This window comes from Epinephelus lanceolatus, chromosome 12 (assembly GCF_041903045.1).
Source record: "Epinephelus lanceolatus isolate andai-2023 chromosome 12, ASM4190304v1, whole genome shotgun sequence".
Lineage (NCBI taxonomy): Eukaryota > Metazoa > Chordata > Actinopteri > Perciformes > Serranidae > Epinephelus > Epinephelus lanceolatus.
The window spans coordinates 33,802,478-33,826,304 of NC_135745.1; the positions used below are offsets into that span (position 1 = coordinate 33,802,478).

At 41.5% G+C, this 23,827-nt stretch overlaps 1 protein-coding gene across 2 annotated transcripts in view; it reads right to left on the bottom strand.

Annotated features, from left to right (window-relative positions):
- The window catches only part of gpc5c (glypican 5c), a 139,014-nt gene extending 119,317 nt beyond the window's left edge, over positions 1-19,697 (bottom strand). For both annotated transcript variants that reach the window (XM_033651306.2, XM_033651307.2), the window contains exons 1-2: positions 19,370-19,697; positions 6,138-6,299 (exon numbers count right to left, since the gene is read on the bottom strand). In XM_033651306.2, coding sequence (XP_033507197.2) covers positions 6,138-6,299; positions 19,370-19,547 — 340 coding nt within the window. In that variant the 5' untranslated portion in view covers positions 19,548-19,697. The remainder of the gene's footprint in view (positions 1-6,137; positions 6,300-19,369) is intronic.
- Positions 19,698-23,827: the final 4,130 nt, after the last annotated feature.

Sequence of the window (23,827 nt, forward strand, 5' to 3'; positions counted from 1 at the left end):
TGTGGATTTGGTCACTCTGTCTCTTGCATAGACTCATGTTCATGCTGTCTCCCAGAACAGGGGGGTCTTGAGAGTTCCTGGATGATGAGACAAGGATCAGCTAATTATGTCGCCTCGATGCAGAAAGGCACCGTCCTTGCCATGGCCTCTTTCTCTCCTCTGTCTGTCTCTCTCTCTCTCTTTTGCTGCTGCTCTTTCTCAAATGAACTCCTTGTCCCATCACTGAAGGGCACCGAAAGTTTTAAATGCAATGCACTTTCATTGATGATAGAGAGCTATCTAGGCCAGCAGAATACATGTCTCTGCAAAGCATTTGTCAACTCCTGTGAGGACAACTTGAGCCCTGAGGTGATCATGGTGACTTGCAAGGGTGGTAAATACTGTACATGCTCACATGTCTTTGGTACACATGTATATGCACTCACACACAATAATCAAGATGCACATGTACAAAATGCTTGAACACCCACATTACACACACACATGCACACAAACACAGATGTCATGGCCTTTAGCTGTGGGCCAGGTCCTCCTCATATCGGTGACACTGGTGATCAAAAGTGTCAGCATTTTCTTGACATCTGCTCCCCAGCAGTGTGAGTATATAGTATACCAGATATTTACTCTCTTGCTCATCATTCCCACCTGTCATTCACACACATACAGGCACACACACACACACACACACAAATTGGATTGCCTGCACAACAATTTGCCAACAGCAGATTGCTGCACATTGGACTGAGTAAGTAATTTATATGAGGACTTGCTGGAACTAACTAAAAGTACGGCTCTCACTCAATTCTCTACGTGCACAACATAGCGTGACTTATATCCATTTTACTAACAGCATGTCTGTTTACTTCCTGTCAGCTCTACAGTATTATTACCTTCTTCTCATACAGATGTAAGCCCTCTCAATCATCACTTATAATCTACTAGAAGTGTGCAGTGGTGAGTCTCTGCCGTCTGCCTGTATCTTCTTTTTTTCTGTGTAGGACGTCTATGGACTTGTACCGCCACAGCGCCCAGGTGAGGCCGGGATTTTATAAAAAGGTAGCGAATGGGTGTCTGACTGTAAGAGGCAGGCACCTAAAAGACACAGCACCAAAAAACAAAAAAAAGTTGATGTATGTGATTCATTTAGATTAATTAATCTTAAAGCAAGTAATTAATTAGATTAATGTTTTTATCGCTAGACAGCCCTATGTTTTATATATTGTTAATAGTATTTACTGTTTGTTTTTGTTTTTGATTATTTTGATAATCGCCTAAGTGCCTTAGATAAGCATTAGGCCACATTTACACAGCAAGCAATGTGTTAGCCTAGCGCTCGGAAACGCTCGAAAATAGAAGAGACACCGATCTTTGGTGCGAGTCACGAGCGAATGGTCACTGTATTCAATAAAAAAATCATCATCTACAGTGGCCGAGAGAGGTCACAACATGCGCAACAACAATAGAAAAGCTGCAATGGCTTTTCTCCTGTCGACCACTCGATCTAATGGAAAAAGAAAGACCTTTATTTTCAGGAAGTAAAGGGTCCAAACTCACTTTAACTTCTTTGGGGTTTATTGGAGATTTGCAAACACGGTATACTACCGCCACCAAGTGTTCAGGTGTGGTTTGTATTTGACAGGACAGCAGCGGCCGCTGCGTGATGCGTCTGTTCGGTTTTGGTGTGAATGCACGTGTGCTGCCGCTACGCTTGTGGACCGCTTCACGAACGCATCACTTGCGGTGTAAATGAGGCCTTAGTAATGTTAGCTATAGTGCACCAACGTTAGCTTGATTTTCAGAGCTAACGTTAGGCCTCTATGGTCCTTTTTTACACTCTGTTCTTGGAGAAGCTGCCAAAAAATAAAGTAACAGACAATATCTTACAAAAGCGAGCAGTACATGACAGTGCTTTTTTTTTCATTTTTAGCAGCTGGCTAGGCTACCTGACTGGCTAATGTCGCTATTTAACGACACTGAGGTGACTTTAAAATGATGAAAAAAAAACAACCTACAAAAACAAATGGTAAATACTATTCACAAAATGTACAAAGCTACCTGTGAAAAGTAAAGCAGCTAACTTAAGGATGCAAAAGCACTGTGATCACTAATGTTGAGAGCAAAGGTTACTGTAGAGCTGTAAGGAGGAACAAAGACACACAGTTTGTAAACGGAACTCCATCTCACTACACTGTGCAAGTAGAGAATGGATCCACTGATTAAGTAGTGGGCAAACAGACAAACCAGTACAAAGATTCTAGTGGCCAATCCATCTGTTCAACTTTCTCTCAGCCAATCAGGAGGCCTCAGAGAGGTGCCCAACCAGCACGATTACTCCAGATCTGATTGGCTACAACAGGCTGACAGGCCAAAGCCCTTGATGGCAGCTCTAAGCTGGCCCAGCTTAGACTGGGCTCTGTGGCTGACACCTACCCACCATCAGGCCCTAACACTCATTACCTATCAACCATGGCATGGATTAGGAGAGGCTGCCTGTTTGTGTGTTGGGGGTGAGAGGAGACCTGAGGGGGGGCGTAGGTTTAGGGGGGGGAAGATGAAGAAGAGGATATACAACAGGGGAAGGAGGTTGTTACGTAAAAAGATGTACCCTGCCTTGATTATTTAGGGCGTGGCAGTCACAGGATAAAAGTGGACGGCAATATCTGGAGAATCCCAAGAGCTTATTGGCTCTGTTTCACAATAAAGTTTTGTTATTGCACCATACAGTTGAACCTGTTTCTTCATATTAAAGAGTATCAGAAACATTTGCAGAAAAAAAACTTTCAGCATTTATAAATGTGGTCTGTGTTTATGGAGTCATACTCATGACATGACAACTCCCACACATGACAAAGCACAGTAGGGCCTTTAGGGCTGTCAAAACAAAGGCAGGCCAACAAAAACACTCAGACACACACACACACACGCGCGCGCAGACACACTCCTTACACACACACCATCTCCTTTCTAATGGGCTTGTCCTTTTGGCTAAACTTTAGCAATCAGCAGGAGTGATTCTGGGTTGAAACTATAAAAGCTGGAGAAAGAAAACACGCACACGTAGGACCTGCTGTTACAAGATTTACATTATGACTTGCATGACAGACAGTTGAAAAGTTGCAGAGAGAAACTAGTGGCCACATCATGAAAGAATTATCAAATAAACAGATTAACAGCAGAAGAGCAGAGTTTCTAGCCTGCAGACAAGTGGCTCGGTGGTAAGCTGCATGTGGTGCAATTGGATAGATACAGTACAAACAAAAAAAGGGGGTCGGAGCAGAAAGCTACCCAGAAACAATTTTCCACCATCCAGCGTGTGAATAACAGTACCAAGGGTATCAGCCAAAATCATATTCTCATTACTTCATGCGGTATATGAGCCACTTGCTACTTCACATTCCACTTGAGGCACTCAGACAGCACAGAGACTGTCCTTAGAAGGCCTTGTAAATTGAGGGCTAGTGACATCATCATTTTCGGCACCACCATACTTCAGTTTCTATTGTTATTCCATTGTTATTTTCCATCTTGGCCTTTTCTGGAGATGTGAAACACCTGATCTTCATTCTCTAGACAGGCTCAGACATGAGGTCAGAAGGGAAAGATCTTAATGACGATGATGAAAAGGACAAATACCAGGAACACTATTCGAACATGGCTTCTTTTTTCATATAATCTGCTTGTAAAACAAGTGTAAGAGGGTCTTATCTCCAGCACTCTGTGAACATCTACATAGTAATGTGCTTGAAGAGGCTGGAATTTCCATCTTTGTGGCGTTTCACTACATTGAACACAATGACCCCCTACAGGGTGACTGAAGTGCAATAGTGCTTGACCTCATGAAAGAACAGGTGTGAACACACCCAAAACGCACTGAGGTGTAAATGCAATTGCATTTTCAAATCAGATAGAACGGAAATACGTTATTGCGTGCGAGCATTTCAACCCAGCAAGGTAGCAGCGGTTAGCCAGTTGGCAAGCTAAGCTACTTGCGAGAAAGCAGCAAGAAAGCTTATGGATATTCAAGACACTTGTCGTAGGAGTTAAGAACAACCAGCAACCTCTAAAGCTGATAATGAATCTAATGCCAAAGTGCCAAAAACTGCAGCCATGGTAAGAGAGAGAGGTTGTGGGGGCCTGACATTGGGCGAGAGGCAGGGTACAACCTGGACAGGTCACCAGACTATTGCAGGGCTGACACCTAGAGAGAGACAACCATTCACACTCACATTCACACCTACAGGCAATTAAGGGTCACCAGTTAACCTGTATGTCTTTGGACTGTGGGAGGAAGCCCGAGTACCCGCAGAAAACCCACGCTGACACAGAGAGAACATGCAAGCTCCGCACAGAAGGGCTCTACCACCCCAGGGTTCGAAATTCCCACCCTGGGTTCAAACCAGGGACCCTCTTGCTCTAATGTGACAATGCTAAATCCACCTCTTGCTCCTCACCAGCTCCACCCTCTTGTTCAAATATGGTCACATCTGGCTCCAAAAACCAAGATGGTGACAGCTGAAATGCCGAAATCAAGGCTTCAAATTGGGAGTTCACAAACCAATGGGTGACATCACAGTAGCTACATGTACGTCCATTATCATATGCAGTCAAGACGAGACCAAGTGTCTGCTTTCAATCTAGGCCGATTAAAGTACACAAGCAAAACTTGGCAACCAGATAATTTATAAAGCAATAGTTATGTAAAGGATGGAGAATGCCTACAATCAGTCCTGACTGCAATGGTGACAAAAAATTAAACACATGAAACTGGCAAAAGAAGGAGTATGACAAGAGTGATGTTAAGTTGTTTTGAGTTGGACAGAGCAATCGGATCTCAATTGGATCTCGATGTGGACACAAAAGACACACATTAATACCAGGTGTAAATGTGATCAGGTTAAATCATATATTTAAATACCTTATCTCATATCTTTTAAGGGGGGGTCATTGTGACAGTAATATATATCCTGCCAAGATGACACAAATTAAATGTAACAGTTATCTCTAACCAGTTTCATTCTCTATTACAGCATCTGATCACATATGAGTTGCACACTTGGACCAGTCGTCTTACATCCATTATAAAACAGAACTTGGCCAACATGGTGTCTAAGCAGTCCATTGTCTTAAAAAACTAATTGCATGGTACTGAAATTCCAGTAAGACTAAAAACATCCAAAGCATGTGTCCAACCCTGTGGGATTGTGTTCGGAGGTTTTGGGGAGGAAAAATTTGGTCTATTTCGGAAATGTTAAAACTTAAATGACACTGCAATCACTAGAGGAAGAGGAAGGACAAGCTTGGGCAACTAGTGCACTGCTTTATTCAGTTGGGCGTAGTACAAAAGCCTTTGGCAGGCAAGACCTTGCTGAAACAGGCTTTGTATCTACAGCAGGGCCTTGTTTATCCGGAACTCAGACTTCTGAATGACCGGGCTACGAAAGAGGCATCGCAACCAAAAAAATACACTGCAAAATAAATACCAAACAAACAAACAAAAATAATTATTGTGCACAGATTGCTTCACTCTCCAAAACTACTGTAATTTGTGCGAGGGCTCCAGTAATTGTTTTGCTGTCCTGAGAGCAGGATCAGATAATGACAAAGCACTAAATGCTGAGAAAAAGGCTTCATACCCTTTTTCCCGTTTACCCTCAGCGATCCCTCTCTACAGTTCTGCTGCTGCCAAACCCACAGAAGAAGGGAAGGGGGGGGGGGGGGGGGGGGGGGGTGAAGCCATGCCCATGTTCTAAGTTGCACACTTGCCTGCACGCCAGCTACCGTGACCCTGGGGAATGGAGTAAAAAAATTTTTCCACCAAAAACTGGACAAATAAATATTCTTTGGAAGCAAGAAAACAAACACAAAGTTATTTTGTTTTTATTGCTGAATTTGGATTGAAAAAAAGGGCATGAGTTCAGTGTCAGGTCAGCATGAAGCTGGGTCAAGTTTTTAAATTAAATACTTTGTAGAAGCGAGCACTTTGGGGTGTACGTCCCATGTGGTGGTGGGTACGGTATGTACCAGATAGCTGTTTGACAATTCACCAATCACACAATCAAATGTCTTTCTCATTCATCATGACAGCCTCAGGCCAATCCCATCTAACCCAGCTTTGGTCCATTTGTCCCAGCACTTACCCTGGAAGGCATCTGAGTGTCCAGAGATGAGGTGCTCAAGCTCGTAGCTGTAGGACTGAATGTTGTGGAGGGTTTCTCTTCTTACGGCTAACTGGTAGCTCTCCTCCATCTTGCGGGTGCAGCAGGATGGACCCTGGTGCTTGCAAACCAACAGATCCACATCTAGAAAAGTCAGAAAAGGACACGTTTTAAATTCTTTTAATCAGCAGTTATCTTTCTTTTATTTTCAAGTCAGTGGTAACACCTAAAGCATATCACAAGAAATGGAAGTGCAGATAAAGGTTGAGGTATCTCAGTTTGGATCAGATAAGACAACATCTTTTATCCTGTGAGACAGACATATGATTCTACACTGTGCTGGGCAAATATGTGTGAGTATATGTATAGTGTCCTGAGTATGCACATAGATAGACAGGCCATAACTCCATTGGGAGACAGAGGAGGCACCACGGGAGGGTGAGAAAGTAGACCAAGAATTCATCCATGTTTCCTGCTAAAAATACTATCTCTGCTGCACGTATAAATATCTGTGGCTCACACAATTGCACACGTCGTCAAGACATACATTTGTACATGCATGTATACTGTATGTCCCATAAAAACATAAAAATACATGCATGCACTTGCATTTTGCAATGCAAACATGCTAAATTTACTGTCACTTACACAAATGCACCCACAAACATACAGGGTAGAGTAATCCGTGTGAAATCACCTCTAAAACTAGACAGTCATTAGCCATAATACTGCAGTTCATTACAACCACATAAAGGCAATGACTTAACTGCAAATACTGTGATCCAAAGAACAGCTCAATCAGGCACAATTACATCAGCGGAAACAAGAGTCCGCCCTGTCCTGCCAGTGTCACCTGCTTCTCACCATCGCTACATACATAAACACTGTAATGACATCACTGAGACTGCTTGCAATTAGCATGGGCTATTAAAATCGTCCTTTCCCACACATTTCCTTGAACAGGGACATTTCCATAATGCAGAAGTCTGATATGATAACTCATTTTACAGGGGGAAGGGCTGGACGGGGGTGGCTAGAGGCAGGTGTTGTAACCAGAGCCTAAAGCATGGCCTTAGGACAGACCGCAAGACCAGTGCCTCACTGTCCAAATCCCTTCATGAAACACAATAGGGTTGCATTCTCAATCCCTCTTTCCCTTTCTGCTCCCTCTCTCCCATTTGCCTGGCATATCCTAGTGAGGCCTGGGTGTCTCTTAATTACCCAGTGAGGCTCCATTTGTTCCCATCCCAGAGCCAGGCGAGTGAAGTCATAACTGGCTGTCCTGCCCCTTACAGCTCATTATCGCCATCTCTGTGGCAGTACAGTCTTTTTATGTTGACACCATATCCCTGTCGACACTGTTTCCGTGTTGATACTGTTCCTGCAAAATCCTATCCTGTTTTTTCATGGGTGTGTTAAGGAATACCACTTTAATGTCGCTTACCTAGTAGGGCTGCACAATTTACCTTCATCGTGACATCAACATGCGTAATGTTGGTATCTCGAAGCACTGCTTGAACTGTGATAAGTAGTACGTTAACATGTTCCATGCATTCACACGCTGCATGTTGTGTTGAAACAGTGACAATGCATGACTTAAATAGTATTTCTCATGTAACAGAAACCACTGAGAATGAAACTTGAGTTTTGGATGTTATTATCATACTGTCCATGATGTGTTGGTGTTTTACTTCTGGTGCTGTACATAGATCTGACACCAGTCCACCCACCCATCTGCTCTCATCCCTGACTTTCTGAGGCTTGGCTATTTCCCGGTAAATGTGGCGGGGTGGCACAGAAGTTCCTGTGGACCACTCGTAGACAATAATCTTGTATTTTAAGGTTCATAAAATACAAAAATAGGATATTACTACAGACATTCCTGTTATCTTAGATAGCTTTGCGATCCAGGGGACGCAGCACATTTTTTGATAATGCTACATTGTGACTGTGCTACTGATTGATGACATGATTGATATGTTAGCAGCACAAATCTAAAGCAGACAGACATTAAAACTTCAGTATCTGTTAATTTATCATGAGTCATATCGTCATCACAATATTAACAAATGCTATCACATAGTGCATTTTTTCCTGAAATCATACAGCCCAATTACCTAGACCATCAATGAATAAGTCTGCATACCACCAATTTTAACAAACTACAATATTAAACTTTTGTTTTGGGCTGGCTTACATCTGCTACTTTTGAAAGTACCTCCTACCAGGCTTAAAAGGGCTCCTTTCCAAATGTGATTGATGGGTGCAATATATATGAGAACCCCAATCTATTTCAACATACATACAAACACACATCAATATGCACTTTTAAATAAATCTATCAATAAAATTTCCCACTGCATCATCAATGTAAGAGTAACTCCAAAAAACAAAATGGGTCTGTCAGTTCTAATTCCATGTGTTTGGTTTTGGTTATGAAGACATAAAAAACAAGTGAACACTGTTGGCTGTCTACCTCATCCTGGGATTAAATGTCATCATACTTCCACCATTACATCTAGTGACACGAACTTTATAACATGGATCTCTTTTAATATGACCTCACCAACCAAGAGGAGCAATCCAAGAACACATTTCCACTAGTTTATATTGGGTAAGTGCAACTGCGCAGCACTGATAAGGCAGGGCTCAACATTACAGCTTGTCTGCCTGTCTGGGACAAGTGGAAGAGAAATTTAATTGCCTCATTAAAGGCGCTGTATGTAAGAATGTGGCCAAAACGGTGACTGCACTCAAATTCAAAATACTGCCGCGAGTCGTGTCCGCCCCCCTCCCCTACAGATTCGAGGTTGCTGGACAGTGGCACGTTGGAGACTGATTTGTTTGCCCACGGGTGGCTGCCGTGGCAGGGCCGCGTCGCCGCGTCCTTGATCTTCGGTCTTCCGCACCACAATTCGCTTATAACACACGTAATCATTAGCCAGTAGTTTGTGTATATAGACTGGTGTTCAGGATCGTGTGAAACCAAGTGAAATTTGAGTTATTTTAAAGTACGTCATCGCCATGTTTCTTTTCCTAAACCTAACCTTTGTAGCTTTATTTGCTTAAACCATAACTTCACGTCAAGTACATAACATGACAACACCATTTGTTGGGCGCTAGGTCATTAGATATCATACAAACCACCATATGTGCATTTTCATAAGATATCATATGAACCATTGTATTAGGATACGCTGACTTCTGAGTCATGCCTTGAGTGACCAATCAGTAGTCGATCCAAGTATTCTGCAGAGTAGGAACCACTTGCAGTTCAAACACTCACCTCCACTGACTCAGAAATTAAATTTTAATTTTAATAAAATTTTAAGAATAATATTATAAAGGATTGGTTTTTATTATTGTAGCTGATGAATGAACAAAATCATAACCTCCTTGGCACAAGTAATTAGCATATAAAATGAATGGAAAACTAAAACGTAGAAAGTGGTTGCTCACTGACTGTCCTAAATCAGATTGAAGGCCGCTGACCCGTTGTCACAACAAACCATGCAAACTTTTCTCCTAGTTGACAGTGAGTTGTGGGAGATGTCTCTCAACTGCCAACTCAGTGCCAACGTGGTGCCACTCAGCTTGGCATAAAAATGTCATATAAAAAAGTGGTAGTATCGTATGTCATAAAAAAAAAAAGGCCATAGTATAGTATGCCATAAAAATGTCATGTGAAAAGCTATACCATAGTATGTCATTAAAAATGTGTACTTTGAGTACTTTGATAAAAACAAGGTTTGTCTCAGTTCTGCATTTAACAAAATGAAAAAAGTAAATTATTGTCATTTATTATAGTCAAGTGACTTTAGTGCCTGAACAAGTGACAGGCAAATTTACTAGTCCAAAACACAAGTGCCTCAAAAAGTTGATGGTGAACCATGTTAGGTGTAAGGTATTGGTTGTCTGGGTAGGTTTATATGCAACAATGAACCATAAATGTCTTCTCTAGAAGCTATACTGTCCAAAAATTGATATCCTTTAAATTTCCATCAGCTACTAAAAAAGTAAGGACATTTGTCAATCACTCAATAAACAGAAGTGTCTACACACGGGTGGGACCTCATCACTGAAGACATCTTAAATAAGCTGATTCATTAAACACATACCAAGCTCAATCTGTTCTCTCTGCTATCTTTGCTAGAAATTCTCAGCGCCACTTCATAGAGCCCTTGGTAAAGCAAACTATAAATTTGGCTCCTGGAAAGCACACTGTAGGCCACGTGGGAAAGATATATTGCTTTAATTCTGTTTTAAGGTTGTCATTTTCACCACAATTGGTGTGTGTCCTCTCTCCCCTTCTGTCCCTGACCCCGTTCTCCTCACCGGCTGGCTCTTTCCCTCCTTTGTGTTTGTGTGTTATCTGTGATATGAAACTAATATCCAGGGACTCACAGAGGAATCTAGCCTGGCCTCTCCGTCCCTTGCGAGTAGCTGCATGGAGTAAGTGATACTCAGAGAGACTTTGGCTGTTAAAGCCACCACAGTAGTCAGGACAGGCTGACTGTGTCACGAATATACCACGCCACTTTCTGGAATCATTAGAAGCCAATTGCCACTATTTGTATGTCCAACAGCAAACATATTGCTGAGTCCACTCTTTTTTCATCTTTGAAAATATATTACATACAGTATACCAACAAACAGCATTTAGTGGATTCTGCCTGAAGGATACACTAAAATATGTATTGGGGACTTGAGGCACAGTCTTCCAAGGTCTCTATGAGTCAGTGAAGTCTACAATGTAGGACATATCTATTAATATCTAGTAATACGTGTATCATGAAAATCATACTTCATTTGCATTTTCAGTATACAGACTACAGACATGTAAAACACAGAAATGTCATGTTTTATTGTTTCATGAAAATAAAGCATTTTGTTTAATGAGGATTTTAAAGAGTATTTAATGTTAACTTAAAAAAAAAATCTCTAAATTTAAAATATTTTCGTAGATTCTCACCCTCTTCCAGTCAAATCTTAGTAGGCACCTTTGGCAGCAGTAACAGTTTTGAACATCTGGACAATTTTTCTCCCTTATTCTTTGCAAAAGTACTCAAGCGCTGTCAAATTGCTTGGGGACGATGACTCAACAACAATTTTCAAGCTTCAAATGTTGGATTGGATGGATTGTATTGGTGTCTGACGTAACTTTGGCTGAGATCAGCTTTGTTCATTTTTGTTTACTTCAACTTTCTCTTTGCCACTCTGCCATAAAGTTATTATATGCGGCATCTCTCCAATCTCTGCAATGGAACCCTGCAGCTACTTCACACAGGTGGCCTCACTCATTAATGCTCTGCTCACAGACACAACTTCTGTGGCATAAAATTTAAAGTTATTTCTTTTTTTAAGTTGATCTTCCTGTAACTTGTAAATTTTCTTGTATGCATGCATCACATGACTGGTACTTTTTAACAACCTTGTTGTGGAGTTTGTCTCCATCCTGTAGTTGTTGCCAGGAAATAAAATGGATCAGTTGTTGGACCTTTCAGATACTGATGCTTTTCACCATAGCCCCTGTCACACATGCACTGCAAACCTGAAATTATCTACACATAACCCTGAGGACTTGTACGTGAGAACGAACTGTCTGAAGCAGTTGGACTGGATATCTTAGAAATCTAACCCTGTCCGCTCCCTACAAAGTCCTTGTAATGTCCAACTGAGCCCATGTGTGGATAGAGCATGTAAGTGTGCAGAGAATTCACCGTGAGCAAGTGAGCATGTGGGTGACGTTCCGATGATGCGACTCATGGAAAACTGGGAGAAAATAAACATCCACGAGTAAAGAAGAAGGGTCATTTAAACAAAGACGGCAATGAAAATGTCTAGCTGAAGAGGTGACGAGATTCGGTAACTCTGTGGGTAAGAGCCAATTCAAGGAACGGCAAGTGACTCTTTTGTTTACGACCAAATTACGAACTGGTTACAGGCTGCCGTGTAGTCTGTGGCATGTCCTGTCTCTTGTATGCACTGCCAAGGTGCCACTCCATGCCGACACCGGAGTATCTGAATGGATCTGCCGCAGACAATTCCCTGTTGTGTGCAACATGTGTGAAAGGGAAACTCCGGACAATGTCCTGACTTGCTCCTGCAGACTTTGTGCGGAGTTGATGTGAGAAAATGTCTCATGATGAATCACCAGTGATATCTTTTCAATTATTAGGCCCATTTAAAGGCAGCCAGCTGTGGCACTCATGATTAAGGTGTGTCATTACTTTAAATACTTTAAATTGAGTAATAAATATTTTTTGTGAGAGTACGTAGTGGAAGACAGCAAACTGAGCTCTGAGTTTCAAAACTTGTGCCCACATTGTAGGTGCACTGGTTAAGTAACAGTTTTTAATATGCTGAAAACTTGTGAGAACAGATAAATTGCACAGACAGGTGTAGTATGCAGAATGTGAGGATCGGCAGTTTTGTAGCAGGACGTGCTACAGTGAATTTATTCTAACAAATTTCAAAGTTTCTCAAGAATTGTACATGCTGTGTTGTCTACACGTTATAGCTTTTCATCTGACTTCAAATAACAAATTCTGGCTTTAATGTGACTTAACATAGACCCCAGTAGGCCAAGAGGACTGCACTCTACAGGTCCTTAGTGCCCAATGTGTATGCTGCTCCTTCTGCCTGGCTAAACCTTAACACACTCTGCTCTCCAGACTGGATGTCAACTCTGAATCCTAATTCCCTTAATCGTCCTCAGGTGACAAATACCTCTGGAGTAATTTGCCATATTAAAGCCATGGCTCAGGGGTCTTGACTTGTTAGTCACAATCCCTTCAGCAACACCTCAGTGCCCTTCATTGCACAAGTCAAAACTCCTGAGTGGAGAAACTCTACCACTGTATAATTGCCCTGCTAACTCACATGCCATTCTCAATATGTGGTACTACAGTAGCATGGCCGAATACAGTACACTGCTGAGAGGATGGTTATGCTATAACCACCCTTTTCAAACACACGTGCACAAACTCCTGCACTCATGAAATGATTTATATGCAGCTCACATCTCCTCAATACAGTATGGAAATTTTGTTATGATTTGGAATGCGCTGATGACCAGGAGGGTTGCGGTTTCCTGATGCTGCTGTTTTGATATTTTTTGAGAACAAGAATAACTTTGTTAGAAAACAGGCAATTAATGCAGTAACCCTTCTCCTGCCCCAGGAAGCCAGTTCCCTTTGAAGTTCCCAGATCCACTGAACATACAGGATATTTACTACAGATTTGCTGTGTTTTGGATGGACCGCGTTGAATGAAAACACATCTCAAAGAGTCTCTGCCACATACCTGCATTTTTTGGACAACCTTGAAACTCAACTGGAATGTTTTGCTTTCCCAGATCCCGAGCTGGAACTGCCTACAGTGATTGGCACGGGGTCCAAAGCCACGCCAGAGGGCAGAGGTTGGACAGACAGAGCATAAAGAGAGAAGTGGAAGGCGGTTGGGCAGATAGATACAGGCCTGATGAAGCAGCGTTATATCAGAGAGGTGCTCAGCCACACACTGGCAGAGTAATTATGTTAACATTTAAAATAATCTGTTGAACACTCCCTCCCAGAAATCAGCCCCCCTCTCATGTAGTAATTCTATCCTGAGAGCGCAAGAAGGTTCATCTTTTCTAAATGGTTACATTATTAGAGAGGTAGATGATATACTTGGCAGTCTACTAACTTCATAAAATTGCCTCAGCCTCTACTACAGTAGCAAGCCAGCAGGGTATGGTAGCACACAATCAACTGAAACACAAGATGGACTTAGGCCGAAATCCAATAAGAGATGTTGGGTAGACACCGACTCAGACACAGTAATCAGCTTCAGACTTGGACAACACTGGTTAAGGATGGTGTGTTTGGGGTGGGCTGGAGAAAGAGCATCTGAGGTGCTTGTCAGGTCAACAATCTGTCTTTTACTTGAAGCCATTGTCAGGGATGTTATTTTTCTCACCAGTGTTTCCCTAATGGCTTTAGTTTTACAAAACACAACATTCTTATGTGAATTTTACATTACATCGATTAGTTGACAGATGGCCAGGAGAAGAAAACACAGAAGCTCAATGATGTTAAGTATGTATGGCATACAGTAGGTGTGCTCCATGTGTATGCTGTCAGTGAGAAAGGCCAAGTTAAAAAGGGAATCAAAAATAACTACAGCCAATCAAAGAACACGTTGAGCTTTGAGAGCTTGCCAAGGCTTTTGATACTGTAACGGTTAAGGGTGTGGTGACATGCGATAACACACTGTGTTCCCATTCCCTCGCTATTAACACATGACCCTGCCTGCCTTGTATTAAAGATACAAGACACTTTCTCTTTCACTCAAAAATAGCTGTTAATGACTCGGTAAATCAGAGAATGGCAGTAGAGTAATGCGCTGACCAGAGCGTTTGTGTGTGTGTGTGTGCTATGTACACAATCAGATAAGCCCCGCTCAATCAGATAGTTTTAACAGAGCTGGAAAATAGGTTGATCATATCTGAGGACATTATCTAAGGAGCCAGCTGTAGAATTAGTGTGTCTGTGAACAGCACTGCTGGCTGTCTGCTTTCCAAATGATCTATCTCCAAAGGGCTATATCAGCACCCTGTGGTAATCTCAATATGGAGCATTTGGCTGTGTACCACAGTACCAAAGTGGCCATAACTCTTCAAAATAATCACAGGATAAGCAACTTCATGTCACCGATTATCTAAGTTCCCTTGATGCTGAATCTGGCACGGAAATAAAGTTGCTCTTTATAAAGTGCGGCCTAGGGAACAAACATTTAATGCCTGGAAAGCAAATATTTTTGGCTGAAATAATTAATACAAGGGCATACAGTACTGGTAAAATAATTCAGTCTTTTTATGTTCACTTAAAGGGATACTTTGCAACTTTTCGGCCAGCTATGTACTATAACAATGTCAATAGTATGTGTAAATGAACTACACTGAACTAAACTTCCCGCCCTCTTACCAGCCCCCAGATATCTCTGCATCATTCGGCAGATTTTAGCTGGCTTTAGGGCTGTTACTCTAACTATAGATTGCTGTACGGACACAAACAAGCAGATCGAGACAGAGAGTGGCCCCTCTCACTCAAACTCAGACCAAACCTGGGGCAATCTGTAAAACTAGGCGATGCTGATCAAATATAAACAAAGATTTTGTTACTGTATTGCCTTTTTCTCGCCCTAAAATCTATTCAGAAACATATTTTAGTGCACTGTTTGGCTGTAATGAGAATCTGTGAACAAGAAGTGGGTGTCATACTGTTCTCTGTATTGTACAAACGGGGGCTGAAAAAACTGAGATCAAACGGTAAAACTAAGTAGTGCTAATCAAATATAAACCAAGATTCTGTGACTGCGTTGCCTATTTCTCGCCTCAAATGTTTCCAGAAACTTCTTTTAACGCCTTAACTGTCATTTGATATTGTTGGTAACAAGTCCGCCACCATATTGTTTCCTGTGGAAAAATGACCAAGCTCACATTACATCAGCCACCAGCGGGAGCGTTTATTGGTCTGGTGCGGCGCAGTGCATTCTGGTAGTTGTAGATTTTCTACCTATTGAGCCAAAGCCAACGCCAATGCCACAGCCCTGTTTCTCTGTTTTCTCTGGTCATATAGCACCAGTTTCAAAAGTCTTTCTACTGCACAGACAGCCAAGTTTTAAAACAAGCCCATCTTTCCAACAGTGAAATACTATTTTAAATTCTAAGTGCCTCCAAAGCAGTGATTCCCAACTGGTCCAGTTACGGGGTCCAGATTTCCCTTTGGTCATTCTTTCAAGGACAAGGTACTTCAATGTATTCAGCATCATACTTTGGCCATGTCCTTGAGCTAGTTTGCTGTCTCTGTCGTGTAGCTGTCCGTTAGTCACTCACTCTACAACAGGGAACGGTACTTCAAAGTAAAAGCTCTGTGTCAGAAATTCAGACTCATTACATTCAGTGAATGTAGAGTCTGTAGACAAACCCTGGAGATCTTGCCTCTGGAAGAAGAGCGGAAGAGCCCTGGTTTCCGGTTGTAGGCTGTTTGTAGTCCGCGTGATATTGATCAATCACGTTTGAGCCGGCTGCAGTTGTTGCCAGGTTAAACGGTCCGTGCGGTGAACTAAGGAGGCGGAACTGCAAACTCTGAATCCATTGCAATGGTTCAGCATATAAACGGAAGTCAGAAACGGAAATTTGCCTCCTCTGCCCAAATCAAACCGGAAAGCCCAAAAATTGGGGGTCTGCCGGGGGTATCGCCGTCTGCCGGATGTCAGACGCCGAATACAGCCGATGGGTTCCAAGAATGAGTATGGGTTAACTTACAAAACATAAATGACAGTAATGGGAATCAATTCATGCAGGACTTTTACTTGTGGTGAGAAATATGTTTACATTTAGCTTTTGCTCTATTTCAGTATATCCCTACTTGCGTAAGTAAAGAATCTGAATACTTCTTCCACCACAGCTTACCAGCATGGAATCAGAGTGATCCTGGCAATCATGCAGCACTATCACTGCTTATTGCACTTCGTGTTTTCATTGGATACAAGATTTAAAAAAAAAGAAAAAGACATACTGCATAAAATATCTGTACCGTAAAAGCTCAATTCTTTTTATATAGGATCATGTCCAGTTGGCTGGCTCTGAAGTTCCCTGCTGCCACACTCCTGGCGCTTAGTGAGAAATCAGTTCACCACACATGAATGAAACGCAGCACTGTATCCTAAACCAAACATCGGACTGTGAAAAGGGCTGAAGTTTTGCCACTTCAAATTTCAAGAGTTGCTTTTATTGGCATTTGATCTGAGAACTGAAGCAGAGTAGCATAATTGTGTACACACACACATATACACCAAATCTCCCACTCCAACACCCCCTTCTATTGGTGAGCGCTTTGAAGACAAGATTGTGCCTGACCCAAAACAACCTCTCTAGGACGAGTACAAATAAAAAGCAAAATAAGATAGAAGCCCAAAATGTTCTGGGGAAGCTACAGCAATGTTTGATTAGCTGTGAAGGGAAGGAGAAGCAGAGAGCCGGTGGAGTGTAAAGGCACAAAAATGCAGCTCACCACACCTTTTAAAAACAAATATTTATATCAATTAATAGTACAGACCAAGGAGCCGCAGTTTGTATCTGGATCATATCAGCTCCACTTTACAAAAATACTGTAACTAGGGATAGACTCAGAGAGAAAACACAGAGGTGAGGACAGCAAATTCATTAAAGGGGAAGACTAATGCATACCCTTCACAGCATACAGGTAAAATGCTCATCACGCTGAGATTCTCATTCGAGCTTCTGCCAATGTACTGCAGACTGTAAAAGTTTATCACACACGCCTTGCTCCAGACTGCAGACATCTTCAGCAGACTGAGGTTCGTCTGTTGTCTTTAAGACTGTCTAACCCAAAACTACTGCTTGCTATGAAATTGACATCCTCTGTTGCTAGTAGTGACACCCTGCTAAACAAACATATCGAGTGGTTTGGATGCACCTCTAGGTATGTTTCCCACACAGCTATCTATTGCTCTTCTCCCTGTTACAGCTTGCAGACTCAGACTGGGTGATACTTAAGCTGCCATCAACCCACATGTGACACTATTGCTGCAGGGATCATGGTCTGGAGTCATATAGATAGTTGTACATTCATCTTGAGTGTCTGCCAGGAAAAATGCATTCAAATCTTGAAAATCCTAAGACTACAAGACTTATATTAGTAATTTATTAAAAGATTTAAAAGACTAGGGTAAATACGTAATGATAATGCACACTGAGTCGCCTGATTTCTTGTGTTCAAGTACACAGTATGACAGCTGATAAGGCCACACAGAAGAAATATGACATAATTCGTCATAAATAAGTCTCTTACTGTGCTTGCAGGATAACTTTCAAGCAAACCTAGCATAGTTGAACCAAAGCCTAAACCTCGCTCAAAATGCATTTTGCCTCCAAAACAGATTTGGAACCAATGTTTATTCTCATAAAATAACTTTTCCTCAGTGTGCAGGAGGAAAGCACATACCACGAAACCTTCAAGGCATTTGAAGCTGCTTTCAAGTATCGCTCTGACAAAAATCTGACAAAAGACAAAGAAAAAAAGAGAACCATGTCAGCAGAAGTGCCAAAGCCTCTATCGGCCTGTTGTGAGAGTCTGGACAGTATATTTTTCATAAACCGAGGCTCCTGAGCTAAAGTGCATGTACACTTAAGGGCCCATGCCACCCTGAGTATCTAAACACACACTGCCAAAAGAGTTGCTGGTGGCTGACTTCTGCAAGTCAATCTATGAAGTGCAAGTAAATCACGGACGCAATATTGTAGCCTCTTTATCCACAGAGATTAAACCATATGAGACCTCTGCATCACGCTAGACTTGTTCTAGCTCTAAAACCCCTGTCTCAGCAGCTTGTGAATGTGCCGGCTGGCTTCTCTGCCAAAGGAAATTTGCAAAATAATTGTTTAATCCCTCCAAACAGCCTGCTTGTATGATAAGCAGCTGGGTGGCATGTGAAGCTGCAGATTGTGAAGAAAATCAAGAGGCTCTGGTGCCTTAAACCAGGCAGATTAGAAGGAGCCTATACACTGAGTGACTTTAACATGTAATATTAACTATTACCAATACCACACCAATGTATAGATACATGTTTTGGGGGAATCTTCAGAATGTACAATGATGAAAAGGGACTGACAGATCCCTTACAGTACATTACATCACATTTCACTTACTTTATGATCATTTCAGATATTGTTTATAATACAAACACAAAATAACAGCATCCCAAATACACAACATTTATGGTAAAACCCTTTAGAAAGGTCTCCCCAACTAACATGACTAATATGAGACAATATGACAAAGGTGAAGACAGAGAGAAATATCTGTTCTCTCCATCAAGCCTTTCAGTCTCTTGCTGCTGTCACATGAGTGGGCTAGCTTTTGCTTCAGGGAGACCGTGCGACAGTGCGTGTGTACTTACCCACGTGTGCTTTGGACAGAAGCACAGAATAGTTAGATGCATTAAACATCAAGAAAAGCCTTTTTCTCTATTAAAATAAAAGTGGTCATATCTATGTACACATTTAAATATTCACTGAAATGGCTATGGATGTAGTTCAAAGTAAACATGACTTTTGCCAGTGGATCAATTAACACACTATGATGTTTGCAGTACGCTTTCGGCAAAGTGCTCTTCACTGTGAGGTGCCAAACCCACTGGCTCACCTGTGCCAGGTATCTCCGGTACGCGGTGCAGCGGGCCGACCTGCCGCAGCTGGAAAGCGGTCCTCACTTCATGACAGCTGTACGCGTCCACGTCGATCACAGTCACCGCAAATACGACCGCTGACAAAATCCAGAAGGCTCCGCAAGAGTTTACGCGTGGGCATATTCCTCGGGACATTGCCGCATCTCACACCAGGTATCCTTGTGGATAGCCTACTGTAGCCTGACTGCAAACTGTGTGACAGGGTTGAAAATAGACGGCACTCAAGTACAATGAAGCGACGATGAGTTTGAACATCTGACTAACGTTTCCGTCTGATTTTCACATTATTGGTTGGGATGAGTGTGAGCGGCTCACAGCGGAGGTTTGGGGTCTTCTCTTGGACAGAGGAAGAGTGGTGTGTCCTAAAGCCAGTCTGTCCCGCGCTCAACACTTTGCAGTGGTCGGCTGTCTGCATGCCTGTTTCCTAAGCCTTGCGCACACTCCCCTCCCTTTCTGTTTACTTCAGCTAAGTGCCCCAACTAAAACTCACTACAATATCCCTATAGGGACTTGCAGAGTCAGTATCCTTAGGGCATTTTAAATCCCTACAAACAATTTCCTATATTATTAATGTTGAATTGAACTTTTGGCTGCGACTTTTTCTGTCCTTTTGTAGCATCTGTGTTACAATTAAATAATATAAAAAAGTCATTTTGATTATGCCATTTCAATTCCATGATCCTGCTTTTGATCTACAAATTAAATACATCAAAATCTCACCTTTCCCCTGAATGTTTTTGTTTGTTTCTTTCTGTAAGCCAAAAATCATTTTAATTTTAAACTTATGGTCACACTAGCAGTCACTGCGACAAGTAATCTGCCATATTAGTAATGTAGACAGGGCACTAAGTCTCTATCTGGTTCTCCCTCTTCTTCATCAAAACTTAGGATAATGAGTAAAACAATTATAGACCAATTTACTTAAATATTACTTAAATATGAGGGATGGGAAGGGTAAAATAGGACACAGTTTTCAGAGTATGGTGATTACTGAGTTGAAACTAACAGGCAGAATCCTGTGCTTCAAGATGCTGAAGCTGTGTGGCAGTACTTGTTATTTAATCCACATCGCTGCCATCTACTGGTGAATATGTTAAGTGGAAAACATGATTTTTTTTTTCCAGACTGATTTGCCTGTCACAGTATTGTGCTCCTTGCAGCCTTTGATGTCAAGTCTGTTTATGGCGTATCATCTTAAGAGGTCTTGGAGAGTGAGCCTATAATAATAACAATAAAAAACATGAAACCGGCATGATTATTACTATTCTATTTTTTTTAGATTAGGGGTTCAATCTATTCGTTAACCTGGCGCATCATTCTAAAAAAAATGTAATGTAATTTAAGTGTTATAACAGTGATTTTGAAAGTTTACTTTTCTAAATGTAACCTTATGCTGTAATATTCCTTTTGCATAAATTCTGTTAAATCCTGCCATCTCCTGGACAGACGTGATACTACATGAGTACTCAGTAGCCAACTGTATTATAATAAAGCTTCACAGTGAACATTTTGACGTCAAAGTAGGAAAAGCACAGGTGTATTTAACAACAATAATGATGGCTGTGTTCAACTTAGAGGAGGTCCTGGTTTTGTGCATGCTGGCTCACTGGAAGAGCTTAATGGAACTGATCCATCTTTAATGGTATAAATTGTGTTTCCTGCTACAAGCCAAAATGTCTGCCATGAAAAAGGTCTTTAATTTTGCAAACTTTTTTTGAATAAATTTGATACATAAATAAGGCATTAAGTTGGAATTAAGTTGTATTAAAAGTTCCAGTGTGTAGGACTTAAGGGGATATATATTGACAGAAATGGAATATAATTGCAAATAATCAGTCACCTGAAAATAAGAACTGTTGTATTTTCATTACCTTAGAATGAGCCGTAGGTAGGTAGGTAGGTAGGTAGATAGATAGATAGATAGATAGATAGATTTTGGATATATCTACATATATCCTTGGTTTATATCTACATATGGAGTGGTTCCTTGTCCACAGAGATTGCCATGTTGGAAAAACACAATTTTTTTAAAATGTGAAACTGCTTTATTCAGTGTTTTTACCTGTTTAAATGAACCAATCCGTTCTGCAGATAATCCGGCTCATGGTATAAACTTCCTGAATGTCTGGATCTTAACTTATCGGCAAAATAAGGCACACATCAGTAGGTGCCGACAAGAAACACTGATTTGTAACGTGAAACTGCTCTATTTGTTTTTTACCAGTTTTAATCACCTGGTTGGTTTGTTTTGTGAGGAAAGGATCTCCTGGTAAAAACCTGGTAAACAGTGAGCATTGACGGAAATCTAACCGGAAGAAGTTTCCGCTGGTTAGAATCTGCAATCCTCACCTGTGAATGCCATTAAATCTCCCTAAATCTTACACACTGGATCTTTAAGTTATTATCTAGTGGGATGGGGGCAAATTTATTGCCTGTTGTAGATGGTTTGCAGGCCTGCTACAGCAGAGATTTCCCATTCCTTATGAATCACAGGCATGATTTTCATTTCAGCTTTAGGGGGCGAGCACTACTGGGAACTGCTTGGACAAAGCACCACCCATACATCGGCCTCCATAACTCACAAACAGCTGCTGCTACAATATGCACTTTGAATCACATAGATGTTTCCAGTAAAGACTTAAAGTCCTTTATTCAGCAGTGTGTGTAACAGCTTCTGTGAGTACTACAGACATGCTCTGCAGTTTCCTCACTGTTTTGCCTGCACCTATTGGCAAGTAGTTTCTATGTGCGATTCTAAAGCATGCCAGTAGGATGCCCTTCAGTTCAGTTTAGTCTGAATGTTTGCCGGATTACAGGTGTGCTTCTGATATACACAAGTGTTTCTTTTACTGCACAGGTAAAACATTGCCATGTGACAATGTGACAGAAGATCTAACCTGTGTAGAGAAGGCCAAAGCATTCAGTCAAGATGTCTGTGTTGGTAACATATCCTCCCTGGGTAGTTTGGAGGGACCAGCAGCACTGGCTCATCCTGCTTGTTTTATGTAGCGTCATCGAAAACAGCTGAGACTAAGGCTATTTGGCCAGGTCTATGCCAGAGCATCTTCACTCAACAGCTGGTGAGCAAGTGGAAGACCTAAGGGGCAGTTCATTAAATGACTCTGAGGCAAACAGGTCTACCTCCTGGTGTATCTTTCCAAGATAATGTACACTACCTCCAGGCTCAACCTCCACTTACCTCAGGAAGGCCCATGCTCTCAGGTTTTCCCCAATTCCTGGAAGGCAATATGTTCATAATCAGAGTCAACACCTCAACATGTTTAATGTGAACGATCAACAAATCAAGTAAATTATCAAGATCCTGGCAGTCTCAGCAGGAATTGAAGATTGTAACTGCACTTCATTAGCAGGTTTAGCCATTTTTATGAGCAACTTTGACCGTAGGTGTACTGATAACCCCTTCCAGTGTACAATTTATCAACCAGTATTAAGTACACGTTGTATTTTATTTTAGATATAAACTAGATTTCTACTTTTCTTGCCTGAGCAAACCCAAAGACATCTGGGAGATGCAATATGATACAGCTGCTGGATAAGAGATCACACTTCTGCTCTCGCCTCCACAACTGGTAAATGATCTGCCATCTCACCACAGTACCGATGTGAAGGCAGCATACAGGGTCACTCAGAAGGGGCTGTAGCTGGCTAACTTGATTTGAGGAACATGGACATTTACTTGTCTTAGAAACCCAAACTATCTGCACATAGTGGCTGATATTGCTGTCAGATTAAACAGTTATGCTGCGCATCGTTCTAGCAGTACTAGACAGATGAACATTTATGCAACCTCCAAAAAACAGGAGCTCCAACCAGCCAATGTGACTACTGCTAGAGATAACTATTACAAACAACAATGCCCAAAAATAGACATAGACAACTTGTGCAAGAGTACAAGATGAGGACAAATAAACAAGACAAATGGGCACCTGGCTCTACTCTGAGGCCACCTAATTCACCTTGTGTGACTTTGTTGGCACAGTATAAAGTCTAAATACAAGGGCCTGTTGGAAATCTAAGTATTTTTCCTATGTGGTCATCGGGAAGAATGAAACAGACACATTTTCCGGTGTCCTGCTAAGGTAGTTACCCACGGATAGGAAGTGTGCCCCTGGCAGTGGGAGTGTGCATGTGTAGGTGGGCCTAAATGACCAGGCTTCGATTTCACCTAGGTAACTCATAGATAGCTACATCTGGATTGTTTATCATTTTATTATTGTTGTTTTATCAACAAGGTTTTACAGAGAACACATCTTACTTGTCAAAATTAATGTTTTTATTCTTCTGTACATTAAGAGGTCTTAGTGAGCCTATAATAATGATTTAAAAACTGTCACAATTTTTTTTTTTTTTTAAGATTTGGTGTTGAATCTGACCTGGCACATTATTATAAAAAA